Source organism: Meles meles, chromosome 9, assembly GCF_922984935.1.
Source record: "Meles meles chromosome 9, mMelMel3.1 paternal haplotype, whole genome shotgun sequence".
NCBI classification, from domain to species: domain Eukaryota; kingdom Metazoa; phylum Chordata; class Mammalia; order Carnivora; family Mustelidae; genus Meles; species Meles meles.
The window spans coordinates 104,745,784-104,766,294 of record NC_060074.1 but is presented as its reverse complement, the minus strand read 5'-3'; the positions used below and the strand labels follow the sequence as shown (position 1 = coordinate 104,766,294).

Here is a 20,511-nt window from a genome sequence, read left to right as displayed (position 1 = left end):
ATGGTATAAGAGAATGGTCCAGTTTCATTCTTCTACATATAGCTGTCCAATTTTCCCAGCACCATTTATTGAAGAGATTGTCTTTTTTCCACATATTTTTTCCTGCTTTGTCGAAGATTATTTGACCATAGAGCTAAGGGTCCATATCTGGGCTCTCTACTCTGTTCCACTGGTCTATGTGTCTGTTTTTATGCCAGTACCATGCTGTCTTGGTGATCACAGCTTTGTAGTAAAGCTTGAAATCGGGAAACGTGATGCCCACAGTTTTGCTTTTCTTTTTCAACATTTCCTTAGCAATTTGGGGGTCTCTTCTAATTCCATACAAATTTTAGGATTATTTGCTCCAGCTCTTTGAAAAATACCAGTGGAATTTTGATTGGAATGGCATTAAAAGTATAGATTGCTCTAGGTAGTATAGACATTTTAACAATGTTTATTCTTCCGATCCAAGAGCATGGAATGGTCTTCCATCTTTTTGTGTTTTCTTCGATTTCTTTCATGAGTGTTCTGTAGTTCCTCAAGTACAGATCCTTCACCTCTTTGGTTAGGTTTATTCCCAGGTATCTTACGGTTCTTGGTGCTATAGTAAATGGAATCGATTCTCTAATTTCCCTTTCTGTATTTTCATTGTTAGTGTATAAGAAAGCAACTGATTTCTGTACATTGACTTTGTATCCTGCCACCTTACTTTATTGCTGTATAAGTTCTAGTAGTTTGGGGGTGGAGTCTTTTGGGTTTTCCATATAAAGTATCATGTCATCTGCGAGGAGAGAGTTTGACTTCTTCATTGCCAATTTGGATACCTTTTATTTCTCTTTGTGCTCTTGCTAGGACTTCTAAGGAAGCACTGAAAGTATGAGCTTGGGGGTTACAGCAAAAAAGAAAAATACTATAATAATCAGGGTTCCAGAAGGAAAAAAGAGGGAGAAGAAGGCTGAGAGTTTATTTAAAGACATAACAGTGAACATCCCAAACCTAGGGAAAGACATGGACACACAAGTCCATGGAACTAACAGACCACCCTAGTATCTCATGCAAAAAGGCCTTCTCCTAGATATATTATAATGAAACTGTCAAAAATTAATAATAAAGAATCTTAAAGGCAGCCAGGAATAAAAGAATGTAACCTATAAAGGAGCCCCCATTATGCTTTCAGTGGATTTCTCAGAAGAAATCTTAAAGGCCCGGACGAAGTAGAAAGATGTATTAAAACGGTTGAAAGATAAAAACTGCCAGAGCCAGACAAGAATCCTTTATCTGGCAAAGTTATCCTTCAGATATGATGGGTAAATAAAGGCTTTCATAGACAAACAAAAGATGAGGGAGTTCATCAACTCTAAAGCTGGTGAAAGGAGTTCTTAATGCCGAAAGGATGCTAATCAGTGACATAAAATATACAAAAAGTATACCATACATTTAGAAAGGTGAAAAATATAGTCAGACTTAGAACATCCACAACATAAGCTCCATTTTGACAATACTAATACAAAAGGGAATAGTAAGAGGGTGAAGGCTTTGTGGGTGTTTGAAGATAAGATGTTATCAGCCTAAAATGAACTACTTTATTTCTAAGATAAACTTCACTGTAATCACAAAACAAAAACCTATAGTAGATGTACAAAAGCCAAAGAAAGAGGAAACAGATATACAAAAGACAGAAAAGGTAAAAAGAAAGTAATTAATTTAAACAAAGGTATGCAGAAATGGAGGGAAAAGAAACAATGGAAATACAAGGAAACTAGAAAGCACTAAATGAAATGACATTTTATAAAAAGTTCTTACCTATCAATGGTTACTTTAAATGGAAAGAACTGAATTCACCAATGAACAAGTAGAGTGGCTTGACAAATAAAAATACAAAATTCAGCTATAAGATTCCTACAAGAGATTCTTTTCAGCTTTAAGGATGCACATCCCCTCAAAAAGAAGGGATAGAGGGAAGATACTCTATGCAAGGGGAAACCAAGATAGAGATATACATATATATATATATATATGTATATCTCTATATCAAACAAAACAGACTTCAAGCCTAAAAGAGTAACAAGAAACAAGGAAGGTCATTCACTATATAATGATAAGGGGATCAATTCATCAAGAAGATGTAATAATTGTAAATACATATGCACCCAACATTAGAGCACCTGAACATATTACACAAATACTAACAGATATGAAGAAATAATACACATATAGTAATAGCAAGAGACATTAATAACCCACTTTCAAAAATGGAAACATCATCCAGATAGAAATTCAATAAGGGAACAATGGACTTGAACCATATGTTACATGAAATAGATCTATAGAACATTCAATCTAACAGCAGCAGAATACACATTCTTCTCAAGTACATATGGAACATTCTCAAGGATAGATCATATGGTAGGACACAAAACAAGTCTTAGCTAATTTAAGAAGACTGAAATCAAACCAACTATCTTTTTTTCCAACCACAATGGTATGAAAACAGCAATCAACATGAGGAAAGGTGGAAAAACTACATACAAGTAGGAACTAAACAATACACTCCTGAACTACAAATGGGCCAAAGGAGAAATGAAAAAGGTAACCCCCAATAATATCTTGAAACAAACAAAGCATAAAATAACAAAATATATGGAATAAATGCTGTAAAAGCAGTTCTGAGAGGGACGTTTACAGCAATAGGTGCATATACCGTTAACCCTTGAACAATGTGGAGGTTAGAGGCACCATCCATGTTAATTACTAGTAGCCTACTATCTACCAAAAGCCTTACCAATAATATATAGTCAATCAACAAATATTTTGTATATATGTTCTATGGAAGACATACTATATTTTTACAATAAAGTAAGCTACAGAAAAAAAAGTTAAGAGAATCCCAAGAGAAAATACTGTTTACAGCACCTTATTTATCTATATTTATCAAAAAAATCCACATACAAATGAACTCTGCAGTTCAAATCCATGTTATTCTAGGGTTTCCTCAATTAAGAAATTAGATCACTAATGAAGAACCTAACTTTGCACCTCAAGGAACTAGAAAAAGAACAAGTTAAGCTCCAAGTTAGCAGAAGAAAGAAAATAATAAAAAAGAGTAGAAATAAATGAAAAGGAGATCAGAAAAAAAAACAATAGAAAGATCAAAACTAAGAGTTTTCTTTTTTTTTAACAAGATGTACAAAACTGACAAACCTTTAACAAAACTAAGAAAAAAAGACTCAAATAAATAAAATCAGAAATGCAAGAGGAAAAATTACAACTGATACTACAGAAATAACAGAATCATGAGACTACTGTGAATAAATTAGATAACCTAGAAGAAATGGATAATTTCCTAGAATCATACAACCTACCAAGACTGAGTCAAGAAGTCAAGTGTGAATAGACCGATATTAAGAAAGAAGATTGAATTAATAATCAAAAACCTCCCAACACAGAAAACCCCAGGGCCAGATTTCTTCACTAGGAAATTGTACCAAATATTTAAAGAAGAATTAATGCCAAGCCTTCTCAAACTCTTCCAAAAAAAATAAAAAGGAAGACTCCCAAACTCATTCTACGAGGCCAGCAACAACCTGATACCTAAGACAGATAAGGATACACTACAACAAACTACATACCAATATCCCTAGTTGAATACAGATGCAAAAATTCTCAAAAATTTCTGCCAAACCAAATTCAAGAACTCATTTAAAAAATAATACACCATGACCAAGTACAATTAGTCCCTGGAATGCAAGGATAATTCAACACATGCAAATCAATAAATGTGACATGTCACCTTAACAAAATGAAGATAAAAATCACATGATCTTCTCAATACATGTAGAAAAAGTGGTTGATAAAGTATACCTTTTCATGATAAAAAACCTCAACAGGCTGTATGGTCAACATACTAAATGGCATATACAACAAACCCACAGCTAACATTACACTCAACAGAGAAAACCCAAATGTTCTCCCTGGCATCATGAATAATTTTGTTCTAAACCTTGTACCTGTGAAGGTTTTGGTTTCCCCAAGAGAAAACATTTAGCATTATCTTCTAATCAAAACACAGTTCGAGGGTCGCCACGGTGGCTCAGTCAGTTAAGTGTCTGCCTTTGGCTCAGGCCATGATCCCAGGGTCTTGGGATGGAGCCCCACGTTGGGCTCCTTGCTCAGCGGCAAGCCTGCTTCTCCCTTTCCCACTACTCCCTCCCCTGCTCGTCCTCTCTCTTTCTCTCAAATAAAATCTTTTAAAAAAAAAGCAAAAAAAAAAAAAATTAGGAAAAGAACAACTCACACTCTTCCTATTCAACATAGTACTGGCAGTCCTCACTACAGTAATTAGGCAAGACAAAGAAATAAAAGGCATATAAATTGGAAAGGAAGAAGTAAAATTGTTATTTGTAAATGATACGATGATGTATGTATTAAAAATCACAAAGACTCAAATAACAGTTGAATCTAATCAATGAATTCAGTGAAGCTGCAGGATATAAAATCAAAACACAAAAATCATTTGTGTTTCTATATAATACCAACGAAAATCTATAAAAAAGAAAGAACTATCTCATTCACAATAGCATCAAAAAGAAAGAAATACTTACAAATAAATTTAACCAAGATAATGATCAACTCAAGGAAAACCACAAGACTTTGTTGAAAGAAATCAAAGAACCAAACAAATGGTAAGATGTTCCATTCCATGTTAACAGACTGAGAGCTTAAGTTGGTAAAATGTCCATGCTATCCAAAGCTATCTATAGAGTCAAGGTAATCACTATCAAAATTCCAATGGCATTTTCCACAGAAACAGAAAAATCAATCCTAAAACTTGTATGGAATCACAAAAGACCATGAACAGCCGAAGCAATAATAAGAAAGAAGAACAAAAATGGAGACACATAGCACTAATTTCAAATTATACTATAAAGCTACAGTAATTAGAACAGTATAGTACTACCATAACAATAAACACAAAGACCAATGGAGAGAGTGAACCTAGAATTAATCTCCAACATACATGGTCAACTAATACTTACAAGGGAGCCAAGAACACCTGATGAAGAAAGTGTTGGGAATGGTGTTGGGAACAAATGGTGTTGGGAAAACTAGACAGCCACATGCAGAAAAATAAAACTGGACCCCTATCATACACCATTTACAAAAATTAACTTGAAATAGATCGAAGACTTAAGCATAAGACCTGATTCCATAAAACTGCTAGAAGAAAATAGGGAAGAAGTTCAACATTGGTCTAGGCAATAGTTTGTTTAGACATGACACCAAAAGCACAAATAACAAAAGAAAAAACATAAAACCTTGTGCACTGCAAACAAAATTAACAAAGTGAAAAGGTAACTTACAGAATGGTAGAAGGTAACTTATAGAATGGGAGAAGGTATTTGCAAACCATGTACTACATAATGGGTTAATGATCAAAATTTATAAAGAACTCATACAACTTAATAACAAAGAAAGAAATCTATTAAAAAATGGACAGAGGACCTGAATAGACATCTTTCCAAAGACATACAAATGGCCAACAGACACACAGAAAGATACTCAGAATCAATAATCCTCAGGGAAATGCAAATCAAAACCACAACATCCCTTTATACCTGTCAAAAGCCTAAAACCAGAAATAAAAGAAATAAACGTTGGTGAGAATATGGAGAAAAGAGAACCCTTGTGCACTGTTGGTGGGAATGCAAACTGGTGCTGCCAGTCTGTGGAAAACAGTATGTAGGTTCCTCAGAGAATGAAAAAATAGAGATACTTATGATCCAGTAATTCCACTACTGGATGTTTACCCAAAGAAAACAGAAACACTAATTCGAAAAGATATTTGCAACCATGCCCCTAGCTTGTTATTGCTAGCTGCATTATTTTTTCATGAAATCCATCCACACTCCCAGTCCCCGTTTTACACTTCTGCTGCGGGCTCTTCAGGAATGCACACCTTTAGGCATGAAGACAGCAGTCCTGAGAGGACAGTGGTACCAGTTATCCCATTCTTTCAATAAACTAACCCAGCTGTAAAACACCCCCAATTACCAACACATTGCTCTACTGTTTTCCACAATGCCCCAGGACATGAATCCTTTAGAAACTAAACCAATTAAATTATAGTGTCTTCAAAAGAACAGTTTGTGCGGTAGGTGTTTGAAGCTACTATTTCCTTTAGTTTCCATGTTTTTGTCTCCCCTGTTGTCTTCAGGTTTCTCTAGAGACTCTTTCTTTAATAATCTGAGCCTTGTAGTTATTTAAGTTGAATTCTCCTGTTATCTATAGGAGCCATGCTAATGTGGCAATAAGGTGACAGGTTGGGGAGAAACTGTTCTTCAACTTATGATTAGGACTCAGTGGTTTAGTGGTCTGTGCTACTTGATTATAACCTTCAGTGCTTTTCAGCTCACCCTCTACTTGGGTGAGATAAGAGGTATAAAGTAGGCTGGAAATAACCCACTTTGGTTATTCTCTGGTAAAAATCCATGCTGGTTAAGTATGGGTAAAACAGACTTCCTTGAGGGCAGACCTTTGTTAAAGAGAACAGAAAGCTCTGAGCACATTTCAAAATGGTTAATTCCCTGCTTACCCCACCTTCCCCTCCAGAAAATGAGTGGATTTTTCAACAGTCTTCAATTTGGGTGGTAGTGAAACTAATGAAAGTGTGGGGACCTTTGTAAGGCTGGGCCTTCAGGAGTTTTATTCTCTTAAGCCAGTCTTTGCTCAGTCTCTGAGAATTAGTCAACTACCCTTTAAGTATTCCTAGCAGTGTGCTCGAATGTACTGCCCGGAGTAGTCAGGATCAGAAGAAACCCTTATGTTCCATGATGATGCAAACATAGTGGCTTTACCAACTTAAATCCCATCTATTCAGTTTAATTCTTGAAAATATAATTTAAACTAAACAAAATATACTTTCCAATCAATATCTTAAACATTCACATCCTTTTTTCTTTTTAAACTAACTTGTATGATAAAGACATGGAAGTGAGTTTCATTTCTCAACATTAAACTAGTTCTAAGCATATTTACCAAGAAAGTAATATGCCAAATCCTTAGCATATAGAATATGTAGGTTCCTTCACAATCTGAATCTAATTTCTCTTCTACACAACATCTTCCTAAATTGATTCCTTTGCTTCTATCTTCAGTAAAAACAACTGAAGGAGAAACCAAATAGCTCATCATTTCCTCAATTTGCCATACCCTTTCTAACCATTAGGTCTCTGCAAATGCTTGTTACCTCTACTTTAATTCCCTAAATCCACACATACCTCTTCCACACTTTCTTTTTCACTGAGGAAATTTCCATTCGCCCTTTAAAAACAATCTCAAATATCACGGAGCCATTAAAAATCTACCTCCCTAGAGAGACTGAATCCTTGTGTTTCCAAAACAGTATGTCAAAAACTCTTCTAGAATCCTTGTAACAATAAAAAAGGAACACACACACACACACACACACACACACACGCACACATAATACAGGGTTTTGAAAACAAAGAAACTTCAGATCATCACTGTCATTTTAATCCACATGATCTGAAAAGAATTTTTTTCAGATTTTGACATTTATATAAAATGTAAAATACAATGTAAATTATTTTTAATTTACATTGTATTATTGAATTACATTTTATTATTGTATTAAAGACAATTTAAATTGTCTTTAGTAAAATCAGAAATATATTAAGTCAAAGATATACATTTATCATTTTACTGTTGTAAAAACTTATAATTATATTCTCTGAAGATTTAGTTATATTTTTTCCTATCATTATTAATTTTTTAAAAGATTTTATTTCTTTATTTGCCAGAGAGAGAGAGAGAGAGAGCGAGAGAGAGAGAGTGCACACAATCAGGCAGAGCAGCAGGCAGAGGGAGAGGGAGAAGCAGTCTCTCTAGTGAGCAGGGAGCCTGATGCAGGGCTCGATCCCAGGACCCTGGGATCATGACCTAAGCCGAAGGCTGAGGCTTAATGGACTGAGCCAACCAGGGTCCCCTTATCGTTATTAATTTTATAATTAATTCTTATATATCGACTAATAGGCAGGGGCTATGTCTTGAATTGTTTTATATCCTCTGAACACACCAGGGTTTGAAATACATAGTTAAGCATTTAAAAGATGTGAGATGAAACATTAAGTGATTCTTAGTTTTCTTTTATGGGCTTTACAGAGGTGTTATTTACATATACAAAGAAATGTACCAATTTTAATGAACAATTCAAAGAGTTTTGACAAATGTATTGTTATGTAACTACCAAGCAGCAAAATCATCATATACTATTTGATCACCTCAAAATGTTCCCCTGGTGTCCCTCTGCAGTCAATTGTCTCCTCCCATTTTCAGTTCCTAGCAACCACTGGCCTACTGTCTCTGTAATTTGGGTTTTCCAGAATTTCATAGAGATAGAAACAGAGTATGTGGTCTTTTGTGTCTGGCTTCTTACACTTAGCATAAAGTTTTGAGAGCAAGGTCATCCGTATAGTCTGATGTATTAACAGTTCTTTTTTTTTATTGCTTAACAGTATTCCACTGTGGAAATACATGATAATTTGCTTATCCTTTCACCAACTAGTATTTGTAGGTCTGTTTTGTGCTGCTATAAATAATGTAGCTATGAATATCACTGTAAAAATCTCTTTATGAATTTAGGTTTTCATTTCACCTGGGTGAGCATCCAGGTATAGAAAAGCTAGATTACATGGTAAATCTAGGTTTAACTTTAAAGAAACTGCCAGTAAAAGCTGGTATTCTAGTTTGCACTCACACCAGGAATGCAGGAGATTTCAGGTGCTCTGCTTCTTGCCATCATATGGTATTGTCAATTTTTTTTAACTGGAGCTATTCTGTGGGTGAGCAGTAGTTCACTGTGGTTTAATTTGCATTTCACTGATGACTGAACATCTTTTCTTTTTTTTAAAAAAGATTTTATTTATTTATTTGACAGAGATCACAAGCAGGCAGAGAGGCAGGCAGAGAGAGAGAGAGGAGGAAGCAGGCTCCCTGCTGAGCAGAGAGCCCGATGCGGGGCTTGATCCCAGGACCCTGGGATCATGACCTGAGCAAAGGCAGAGGCTTTAACCCACTGAGCCACCCAGGTGCCCCCTGAACATCTTTTCATGTGCTCATTTGCCATCTGTATATGTCCTTTGGTGGAAATGTATATTCAAACATTTTGCCTATCCTTTTTAATCAGACTGTCTTATTACTGAGACATGAAAGCTCTTTATATATTCTTAATAGGTCCTTTATCAAATACGTATTTTACAAAAGACTGTCTTGTTTTTCCATCGTCTTTAAAGTACCTTTTGAAGAGCAAAAGTATTTAACTGTCTGATGGCCATTTCATTTTTTGTATTTTATGGTTCATATGATTTTGTGACATACCCAGGAAATCTATCTTTATTTTTTAAACAAAGCTGTGACTATTTTCTACAATAACTGCTTCTGTCACTTACCATATTTCTAATAAAGTGTTATTAAAGTGACTATTACAAAAAGCTATTAGATTAAAAATCCGATAGTGAAAAATCAGGACCAAATCTTTTAAAAGGAAATAACTTAGAGAAACAAATTAATACAATGTACTTCTTTTGTATTTGTCCTGCTAAAGAAAATCATTCCATTTATTTTAAAAAACAGAGCTACTCATATAAGACATACGACTGATGTGATTTTTATGATTTTTAATTTATCCCCTAAAGGAAAGTGGCAGATGCTACCTTTCCTTTTTCCTCACTCAGGGATACAAAAGTAACAGTAGATGAATTATCCTGGACAATGAGGACAACACGCTAAGGATAGTACAGCAGTAAAACTGAAGACAGAGGAGTTCTAAACCCCAGGAGCCACCATATTTTCCTAGCACCAATTTAAACCACTGTGATTGTGGATCTTAGATGCAGCAACAATGCCCATGATCCAACTAATAAACTAGCACCCCACTGAAAACACTTAGATGGAATACTGATTTAAAGCAATCAACATGGTGTAAGACACAGAGTAAATATAATAGTATTAGCTATTATACTATCGTACAAATTCAGAGATTCTCTAAGAGAAAAATTCATGAAATAGTATTCTCTACGAATACTGCACTGTCTGGATTATGCATATCTGAAGTGGGGTAAGTTGCATGACAACATTAATATAGTTTAACAACCACTTTCTTTCTTCTCCTTTTTCAAGTTTTATTTAAGTAATCTCTATACCCCATGTGGGGCTTGAACTCAAGACCTTGACCAAGATGAAGAGAGCCACACTCCTCTGATTGAGCCAGCCAGGCACCCCAACAATCATTTCCTTTAATATGGATTATTATACTTGGTAATAAAATGGTAAAAGCATAAGTATTAATGGAAGTTCTTACCATGGAAAGATATTCATTCGTACCCTGTTCTTATAAATCAGAATTCCTCCTGACATCACTCCAATCATAATTTCATTGTTACTTTGATCCTTCAAAAAAAGAAAATGACAAATCTAAAATACTGGGCTTTTCTTGTTAAATATATATATATATATATATTTTTAATTTTTTAAATAGGGTAAGTTTTTTCTAACACAATATAACATTTTCAAAGTCAGCACATAATTGCATAATATTTATAAACCCTATGGTAATTGTTACCTCATAAAAACAAAGAACCTATTTCACATCAAACTTAAATGTTGCATTATTAAAATTCATTAATCCAAAGTAAAAATGATCTTGGGATTTTCCATATCTTGAAACTGGAACTGAGTTTTGAGGTAAGGAATCGAAAGCCTTTTCATCTTGTAGAATGAAGAGCTAATACCCATTTTTCCATTTCCAAAACTATTCTGACTATATTAACTATGTAAATATAGTGTCAGGACTACAAAAGTTAAAAAAACATGGATAAGTTCAGAGTTTGGTGGAGTGTAACCTGTAATAAAACAAGATTCCCAATATAATGATAAATCATAAAACTAATATAATACAACAAAAACATCACAGCAGTATATAAGGTAGGGAACAACTATTGGAGAGTTTGAAACAGATTCCAGAAAAGAAAATTTGAACTATGCTTTGAGGAAAGAGAGTTTTCATGCTAACTGATCCAACCTGAATAGCTAACCTGCACTACTAAAAAAATGAGTAGAATTAAATTCTCTTCTCAGATGCTAACCAATCTTGAAATAGTTTTGTTACTGGCTGAAAGATTCTACAGGTAAGCTAATACAGCAATAATACTTTTACCCCCTACCTATTCATATGCTTAGAAGACAGAACTACTTGACATTATAATTAAGATTTTTATAATTGTGTCCCTCAGGAAAAAATCCTCTAAAATATAGTTTCAATAATTTCTACTTAAATAAAATCTTACTAAATTAACCTGTTCAATAGGACAATACATAACAAATGGCCAAAGTAACACATCACTGTATAATGTATAACCACACAATTTATTTAGCAATAGCCACCATTACTGTACACTATTATGAGAGCCATAAATAATTTTTTAAGGAACACCAATTAGAAGTTTGGGCCAAATGGCAGGCTTAATATATGCTCCTATTGCTTCTTCTGCTCCCAATCTCTTAAGACATGGGAGAAGATACATGACAACCTATAACACTTGAAGGTATATAATCAATGGACCAGACATTTTGAGGAATTTATAAAGACATAAAGAGGATAAAATCAGATTTAAGGAAAGAAAAAATTATAGAAGACCACAGCCTAAAGTACACACAGAAGAGAAAGTTCTATTTGGAGGCAGAAAATATTGTCAACAGACACAATTTCACAGACAACAAATAAAAAAAATAAAGGGAGCCCTCAAATTACTGTTAGGATGATCAGGCAGAGAGCAGCAAAGGTAATTAGCTCCTACCAACCCTATAATCCTGCCCTGTCTGGATTGAGCTATGGAACACAAAAGTAGGTGCAGCCTAGAACAGTGAATGTAGAAACTGGGGACAGAAATGAGAGCAATACTCAAAATGGATAAAGAACTCCAAAGGGAGATATGCAAACTACAGGCATGTTCATCCTGGCAATATATTCCTCCCTTCTTCCACAATCACCTAAGGCAGGCCATAGCAAAGACAACATACACAACATCCCAAGCAAGTAAACTAGGAATCGTGAATAAAAAAGTATGCAACCAAAGATCACGAAGCACTTGAGAGAACCAATACCATTAAAGAGATATGCAAAACTCAAGAAACAGATAAACCAATCAAGCTGCTATGCTGGTAGAAAAATGTTAGAGGGTTCCCCATTCTTCACAGCCTCTCCAACCTTTGTTGTTTACTGTCCTGTTCATTTTGGCCATTCTAACTGGTGTAAGGTGGTATCTCGATGTAGTTTTGATTTGAATCTCCCTGATGGCCAGTGATGATGAACATTTTTTCATGTGTCTGTTAGCCATTTGTATGTCTTCTTTGGAGAAGTGTTTGTTCATGTCTTCTGCCCATTTTTTGACATGATTATCTGTTTTATGTGTGTTGACTTTGAGGAGTTCTTTATAGATCCTGGATATCAGCCCTTTGTCTGTACTGTCATTTGAAAATATCTTCTCCCATTCAGTGGGTGGCCTTGTTGTTTTGTTGACTGTTTCCTTTCCTTTACACTTTACCAAACTCTGAACTTATTCCCAAGTATACTGTGCAGAAAGTTTTGACTTTGACTAAGTCCCAAAAGCTCATTTTCGCTTTTGTTCCTTTGCCTTTGGGGACATGTCTGGAAAGAAGTTGCTGTGGCCGATGTCAAAGAGGTTACTGCCTATGTTCTCGTCTAGGATTTTGATGGATTCCTGCCTCAAGTTGAGGTCCTTTATCCATTTTGAGCTTATCTTTGTGTATGGTGTAAGAAAATGGTTGAGTTTCATTCTTCTATACACAGCTGTCCAATTTTCCCAGCAACATTTATTGAAGAGACTGTCTTTATTCCACTGTATGTTTTCTCTTGCTCTGTCAATGATTATTTGACCATAGCGTTGAGGGTCCACGTGTGGGCTCTATAATCTGTTACACTGGTCTATGTGTGTTTTTGTGCCAGTACGATGCCATCTTGGTGATCACAGCTTTGTAGTAAAGCTTGAAATCAGGCAATGTGATGCCCCCACTTTTTTCTTTTTCAACATTTCCTTAGCAATTTGGGGTCTCCTCTGGTTCCATACAAATTTTAGGATTGTTTGTTCCAGCTCTTTGAAAAATACCAGTGGAATTTTGATCAGGATGGCATTGAAAGTATAGATTGCTCTAGGCAGTATAGACATTTTAACAATGTTCATTCTTCAGATCCAAGAGCATGGAATGGTCTTCCATCTTTTTGTGTCTTCTTCGATTTCTTTCATGAGTGTTCTGTAGTTCCTCAAGTACAGATCCTTCACCTCTTTGGTTAGGTTTATTCCCAGGTATCTTACGGTTCTTGGTGCTATAGTAAATGGAATCGATTCTCTAATTTCCCTTTCTGTATTTTCATTGTTAGTGTATAAGAAAGCAACTGATTCCTGTACATTGACTTTGTATCCTGCCACCTTACTTTATTGCTGTGAGTTCTAGTAGTTTGGGGGTGGAGGCTTTGGGTTTTCCATATAAAGTGTCATGTCATCTGTGAAGAGAGAGTGTTTAACTTCTTCTTTGCCAATTTGAGTATCTTTTATTTCTTTTTGTTATCTGATTGCTGTTGCTAGCACTTCTAGTACTATGTTGAACAACGGTGGCAAGAGTAGACATCCTTGTCGTGTTCCTGATCTCAAAGGGAAGGCTGTCAGGTTTCCCCATTGAGAATGATATTTGCTGTGGGTTTTTCACAGACAGATTTTATGAAGTTGAGGAATGTTCCCTCTATCCCTATACTTTGAAAGGTTTTAATCAGGAACGGATGCTGTATCTTTTTTTTTTTAAGATTTTATTTATTTATTTGACAGAGAGAAAGAGGGATCACAAGTAGGCAGAGAGGTAGGCAGAGAGAGATGGGGAAGCCGACTCCCCACTGAGAGAGAGCCCGATGCGGGTCTCGATCCCAGGACCCTGGGATCATGACCTGAACCAAAGGCAGAGACTTAACCCACTAAGCCACCCAGGCATCCAAACAAATGCTGTATCTTGTCAAATGTTTTTTCTGCATCAATTCAGAGGACCATGGGGCTCTTCTCTCTTCTACTGACTTGTTCTATCACATTGATTTATTTGTGAATTCTGAACCACCCCTGCATCCCATGGATAAATCCCACCTGGTCATGGTGGATAATCTTTTTAATGTACTGTTGGATCCTATTAGCTAGGATCTTGTTGAGAATCTTGGCATCCATATTCATCAGGGATATTGGTCTGAAATTCCCCTTTGTGGTAGGGTCTTTGCCTGGTTTGGGGATCAGAGTAATGATGGCTTCATAAAGAGTCTGGAAGTTTTCCTTCTGTTTCTATTTTTTGAAACAGCTTCAGGAAAATAGGTATTATTTCTTCTTTGAATGTTTGATAGAATTCTCCAGGGAATCCATCTGGTCCAGGGCTCTCGTTTTTTGGGAGGTTTATGATTACTTCATCAATGTAGTTACTAGATACTGGTCTCTTCAGGTTGTCAATTTCTTCCTGATTCAGTTAGAAGTTTCCAGATTTCCAGGAATGCATCCATTTCTTCTAGGTTGCTTAACTTATTGGCATATAACTGTTGATAATAATTTCTGATGACTGTTTCTATTTCCTTGGTGTTAGTCATCATCTCTCCCTTTTCATTCATATTTTTATTAATTTGGGTGCTCTCTCTTTTCTTTTGTATTAGTTTGGCCAGTACTTCCTCAATCTTATTGATTCTTTCAAAAAACCAGCTTCTAGTTTCATCAATGTGTTCTACTGTATCTTCACTTTCTATCTCATTGATCTCTGCTCTAATCTTGATTATTTCCCTTCTTGTGTGTGCGGTTGGCTTAATTTGTTGTTGATTATCCAGTTCTTTAAGGTGTAAAGAGAGTTGGTGTATTCTGGATTTTTCAATTTTCTTTAAGGGACGCTTGGATGGCTATGTATTTCCCCCTTAGGATGGCATTTGCCGTAACCCGTAGATTTTGTACTGATGTGTCTTCATTCTCATGGGTTTCCACGAATCATTTTAAGTTCTTCTTTGATTTCCTGGTTGATCAAAACATTCTTAAGCAAGGTGGTCTTTATCTTCCAAGTGTTTGAATTCCTTCCATACTTTTAATTGTGGTTGAGTTCCAGTTTCAAAGCACTGTGGTCTGAGAATATGCAGGGAATAATCTCAATCTTAAAATGTTGGTGGGAATGCAGGTAGGTGCAGCCACGTTGGAAAACAGTGTCGAGATTCCTTAAGAAATTAAAAATAGAGCTACCCTATGACCCTGCAATTGTACTACCAGGTATTTACACCAAAGATACAGATGTAGTGAAAAGGGCCATCTGTACCCCAATGTTCATAGCAGCAATGGCCACAGTCATCAAACTGTGGAAAGAACCAAGATGCCCTTCAACAGACGAATGGATAAAGAAAATGTGGTCCATATATACTATGTAGTATTATGCCTCCATCAGAAAGGATGAATACCCGGGTTACCTGGGTGGCTCAGTGGGTTAAAGTTTCTGCCTTCAGCTCAGGTCATAATCCCAGGGTCCTGGGGATCGAGCCCCACATCAGGCTCTCTGCTCAGCTGGGAACCTGCTTCTCCCTCTCTCTCTGCCTGCCTCTCTGCCTACTTATGCTCTCTATCAAATAAATAAATAAAATCTTAAAAAAAAAAAAAAAAGGAAGGATGAATACCCAACTTTTGTATCAACATGGACGGGACTGGAGGAGATTATGCTGAGTGAAATAAGTCAAGCAGAGAGAATCAATTTTCATATGGCTTCACTTACTTGTGGAGCATAAGGAATAACACAGGGGGCAGTGGGAGATGGAGAGAAGTGAACTGGGGGAAATCGGAGGGGGAGACAAACCATAAGAGACTGTGGACTCTGAGAAGCAAACTGAGGGTTTCGGAGGGGAAGTGGGTAGGGGGTTGGGTGAGCCTGGTGGTGGGTATTAAAGAGGCACATATTGCATGGAGCATTGGGTATGGTGCAAAAGAAATTAAGAAAAAAAAAAAATTTTTAGAAAAAGGAAACAAACGTTCAGCTATTTAATTCTTAAATTATTAATTTCTTATTATAATTAAATTACAATTTATATACTATAAAATAATGCATTATAATATAATTAAAAATTAATTACTCAAAATCGTAAATTATAGCTATCTAGATTTGAAGTGGCAGTTCCCAAGCTGATGCCAGAAGTGGGCAAGATCAAACAAAACAAGTCTTGTGTCCTTAACAGACACAAATGCTATTCATTCCATTGTACTGGAAAATGCACAATGACCGTCTTATTTTAAAACATCTTTGCTTTTCTTTTTATCACTTGCTACAATCTAATATTTCGCTATAAATTGCCTTGTTTAATCTGTTTTTTTTTTTTTTTTTACTCTTCTTCACTAGAACCTAAGTAGCAAAGCATCGGGTGTTTGTTTTTTCCACTATTGTATTCTTAGGTGTACAAAAGTGCCCTGTATACTTTACCCGTGAACAACACAGGTTTGAACTCTGTGGGTCTACTTATATGCAGACTTTTTCAAATAAATGTATTTGAAAATTTTTTGGAGATTTTCAACAATTTCAAAAAACCTGCAGACAAACCATAGTCTAGAAATGCCAAAAATAATTTTTTAAAAGGTATGTCATGACTGCATAAAATATATGTAGATACTAGTCTACTTGATCATTTATCATAAAATACACATGAATCTATTAGAAAAATTTACCAAAACTTCCGCACATTTACATGGCACCATTACAGTTGAGAGAAATGTAAACAAAAGATACAGTATGTAATCATAACTGTACAATATTTACTACAGTACATACTGTATTACTGTAATAATTTCATAGCCTCCTGTTGGTCTTGTGGTGAGCACAAGTGTTGCCAGGACCTGCTTAAAACACCGTGTGACACTAATCATCTCTGTGTGAGCAGTTCTGTCTCTTCAAAAAATTGCATATAGCAGTAAAAGTGATCTCTTGCAGTTGCTTATTTTTCAATGTGTTTAGTGGAGTACTATAAACTTCCAATAACATCATGGGACACAAAGTGCTACTTGGTGATGCTGGAAGTGTTCCAAGAAGCAAAGAAAATCATGATATTACAAGGAAAAAGCTGAACTGCTTGGTATGTATCATACACTGAGGTCTGCAGCTGTGGCATTTATTTGTAAGGCAAAGAAGCAAGCCTATAGATTTAAAGCAGAAAAAGGCAGACTAATTCTGTTTTGTGCGGATGTAGTTGGGTTTTTGATTAGGACTGCCTATACCTATAAAGCTGCTAACCTTCCACCTTTGAAGGGAAAAGATGAATACCATCTGCCAGTTTTTTGGCTGTACAAGCAGGCCTACAAAATGAGAACTCATTTTCTAGATTGGTTCCATCAATGCTTTGTCCCTCAAGTAAGAAAGTAATTAGCTTGTAAGGGACTGCATTTTGAAGTTCTTTTGATATCGGACAATACCCAGGATATCAAAGTATTCTACTTGCCCACAAACATCTCTAATTCAGCCTCTAGTTCAAGGGGTCATAAGGACCTGCAATGCTCATTACACATGGTCTCTATGGAAAGGATTGTCCATGCTACAGGAAAGAACCCTAGTAGAACATCATACAACTTTGGAAAGCTCACACTATTGAGGGTGCCATTGTTATAAAAAAGGTTGTGAAAGCCATCAAGTCTGAAATTTAAAAAATTCCTAGAGAAAATTGTCCAGATACCACCTGTGCATGACTTTATAGAATTCACAACAGAGCCAGTCAAGAAAATCATGAAAGAGATTGCAGATATGACAAAATGATGGTTTCATGCTATGGACCTATGAAGAAATTCAAGAGCTAACAGACAACATATCAGAAGATTACCAGTAGATGACTTGAGTAGAGGGTGAGTGCTTCCAAGCCAGTACCAGATGATGAGGAAGAAGCAGCAGTACAGCAAATGAACTGACATTTGCCAATCTGGTAGAAGAGTTCTGATTATTTAAGATTGCTTTTGAGTTCTTTTACAACATGGGCCCTTCTATGATATGAGCAATAAAATGAAAACAGTGAAAGGACAATTACTACCCTCAACTTCTTAGAGAAATGAAAAAGTAAAACAGTCAGTCAGAAATTACAATGCATTTCCATTAAGTTACACCAAGTGTGCCTGCCTCTCCTGCCTCTCCCTTCTACCTCCTCCACTTCTTACACCTCTGCTATCTCTGAGACAGTAAAACCAACCCCTCATCTTCCCCCTCAGCGTGAAGATGACAAGGATAAAGACCTTATGACAATTAACTTCCAATTAATGAATAATAAATAATCATCATGCCATTCAGTTAATAAACTTACCTATTGTATCTCTGTGTGGGTATCTTTGTAAAGAAATCTAACTGCATGGCAAGAACTATATGAGATTATTTCTGTGTCATCATCATCAACAATGTCTAAGTATCTACCTGTAGAACATCAAGCTCAAGACTCGTATAGAAGTGGATAGCCTATCATTATATAAGAATAAACTAAGTAGTATTTAATATAAAGTTAATGAGGTGTTAGGTTTCTTTTTAAATTTTTATTTATTTTTTATTTTTTATAAACATATAATGTATTTTTATCCCCAGGGGTACAGGTCTGTGAATCCTTAGGTTTACACACTTCATAGCACTCACCATAGCACATACCCACCCCAATGTCCATAACCCCACACGCCTCTCCTGACCCCCGACCCGCAGCAACGCTCAGTTTACTTTGTGAGATTAAGAGTCACTTATGGGGGGTGCCTGGGTGGCTCAGTGGGTTAAGCCTCTGCCTTCAGCTCAGGTCATGATCCCAGGTTCCTGGGATCGAGCCCCGCATCGGGATCTCTGCTCAGCAGGGAGCCTGCTTCCCCCTCTCTCTCTTTCTGCCTGCCTCTCTGCCTGCTTGTGATCTCTGTCTCTCAAATAAATAAACAAAAATCAAAAAAAAAAAAAAAAGAGTCACTTATGGTTTGCCTCCCTCCCGATGCCATCTTATTTCATTTATTCTTCTCCTACCCACCATGTTGCATCTCCACTTCCTTATATCGGGGACACCATGATATTTGTCTTTCTCCGACTGACTTATTTCACTAAGCATGATACTCTCTAGTTCCAACCACGTCATCGCAAATGGCAAGATTTCCTTTCTTTTGATGGCTGCATAATATTCCATTGTGTATGTATACCACATCTTCTTTATGCATTCATCTGTTGATGGACCTCTAAGTCCTTCCACAGTTTGGCTATTATAGAACTTGCTGCTATAAACATTCGGGTGCATGTGCCCCTTCGGATCACTACATTTGTATCTTTGGGATAAATACCCAATAGTGCTATTGCTGGGTCATAGGGTAGTTCTTTTGTCAACTTTTTGAGGAACCTCCATGCTGTTTTCGAGAGTGGTTGCAGCAGCTTGTATTCCCACCAACAGTGTAGGAGGATTCCCCTTTCTCCACATCCTTGCCAGCATCTGTCATTTCCTGACTTGTTAATTTTAGCCATTCTGACCGGTGTAAGGTGGTATCTCATTGTGGTTTTGATTTGTATTTCCCTGATGTGGAGCACTTTTTCTTGTGTCTGTTGGCCATCTGGATGTCTTCTTTGCAGAAATTTCTGTTTATGTCTTCTGCCCATTTCTTGATTGGATTACTTGTTCTTTGGGTGTTGAGATTGCTAAGTTCTTTATAGATTTTGGACATTAGACCTTTGACTGATACCTCATTTGCAATTATCTTCTCCCATTCTGACAGCTGTCTTTTGATTTTGTTAACTGTTTCCCTTGCTGTGGAAAAGATTTTCATCTTGATGAAATCCCAATAGTTCATTTTTGCCCTGGCTTCCCTTGCCTTTGGTGATGTTCCTAGGAAAACGTTGCTGCGGCTGAGGTCGAAGAGGTTGCTGCCTGTGTTCTCCTCAAGGATTTTGATGGATTCCTTTCTCACACTGAGGTCCTTCATCCATTTTGAGTCTATTTTCGTGTGTGGTGTTAAGGAAATGGTCCAATTTCATTTTTCTGCATGTGGCTGTCCAATTTTCCCAAAACCATTTGTTGAAGAGGCTATTTTCCATCGGACATTCTTTCCTGCTTTGTCGAAGAATAGTTGACCACAGAGTTGAGGGTCTATTTCTGAGCTCTCTATTCTGTTCCATTGATCTGTGTGTCTGTTTTTGTGCCAGTACCACGCTGTCTTGATGATGACAGCTTTGTAATAGAGCTTGAAGTCCGGAATTGTGATGCCACCAACTTTGGCTTTCTTTTTCAATATTCCTTTGGCTATTTGAGGTCTATTCTGGTTCCATATAAATTTTAGGATTATTTGGTCCATTTCTTTGAAAAAAATGGATGGTATTTTGATAGGGATTGCATTAAATGTGTGGACTGCTTTACGTAGCATGGACATTTTCACAATATTTGTTCTTCCAATCTAGGAGCATGGAACATTTTTCATT

At 36.3% G+C, this 20,511-nt stretch overlaps 1 protein-coding gene across 3 annotated transcripts in view; it reads right to left on the bottom strand.

The window, feature by feature from the left end:
- Window positions 1–20,511, bottom strand: part of PTPN4 (protein tyrosine phosphatase non-receptor type 4) — a 223,384-nt gene that overhangs the window by 81,435 nt on the left and 121,438 nt on the right. For all 3 annotated transcript variants that reach the window (XM_046018960.1, XM_046018962.1, XM_046018961.1), the window contains exon 10: window positions 10,358–10,446. In XM_046018960.1, the coding sequence (XP_045874916.1) occupies window positions 10,358–10,446 (89 nt within the window). The remainder of the gene's footprint in view (window positions 1–10,357; window positions 10,447–20,511) is intronic.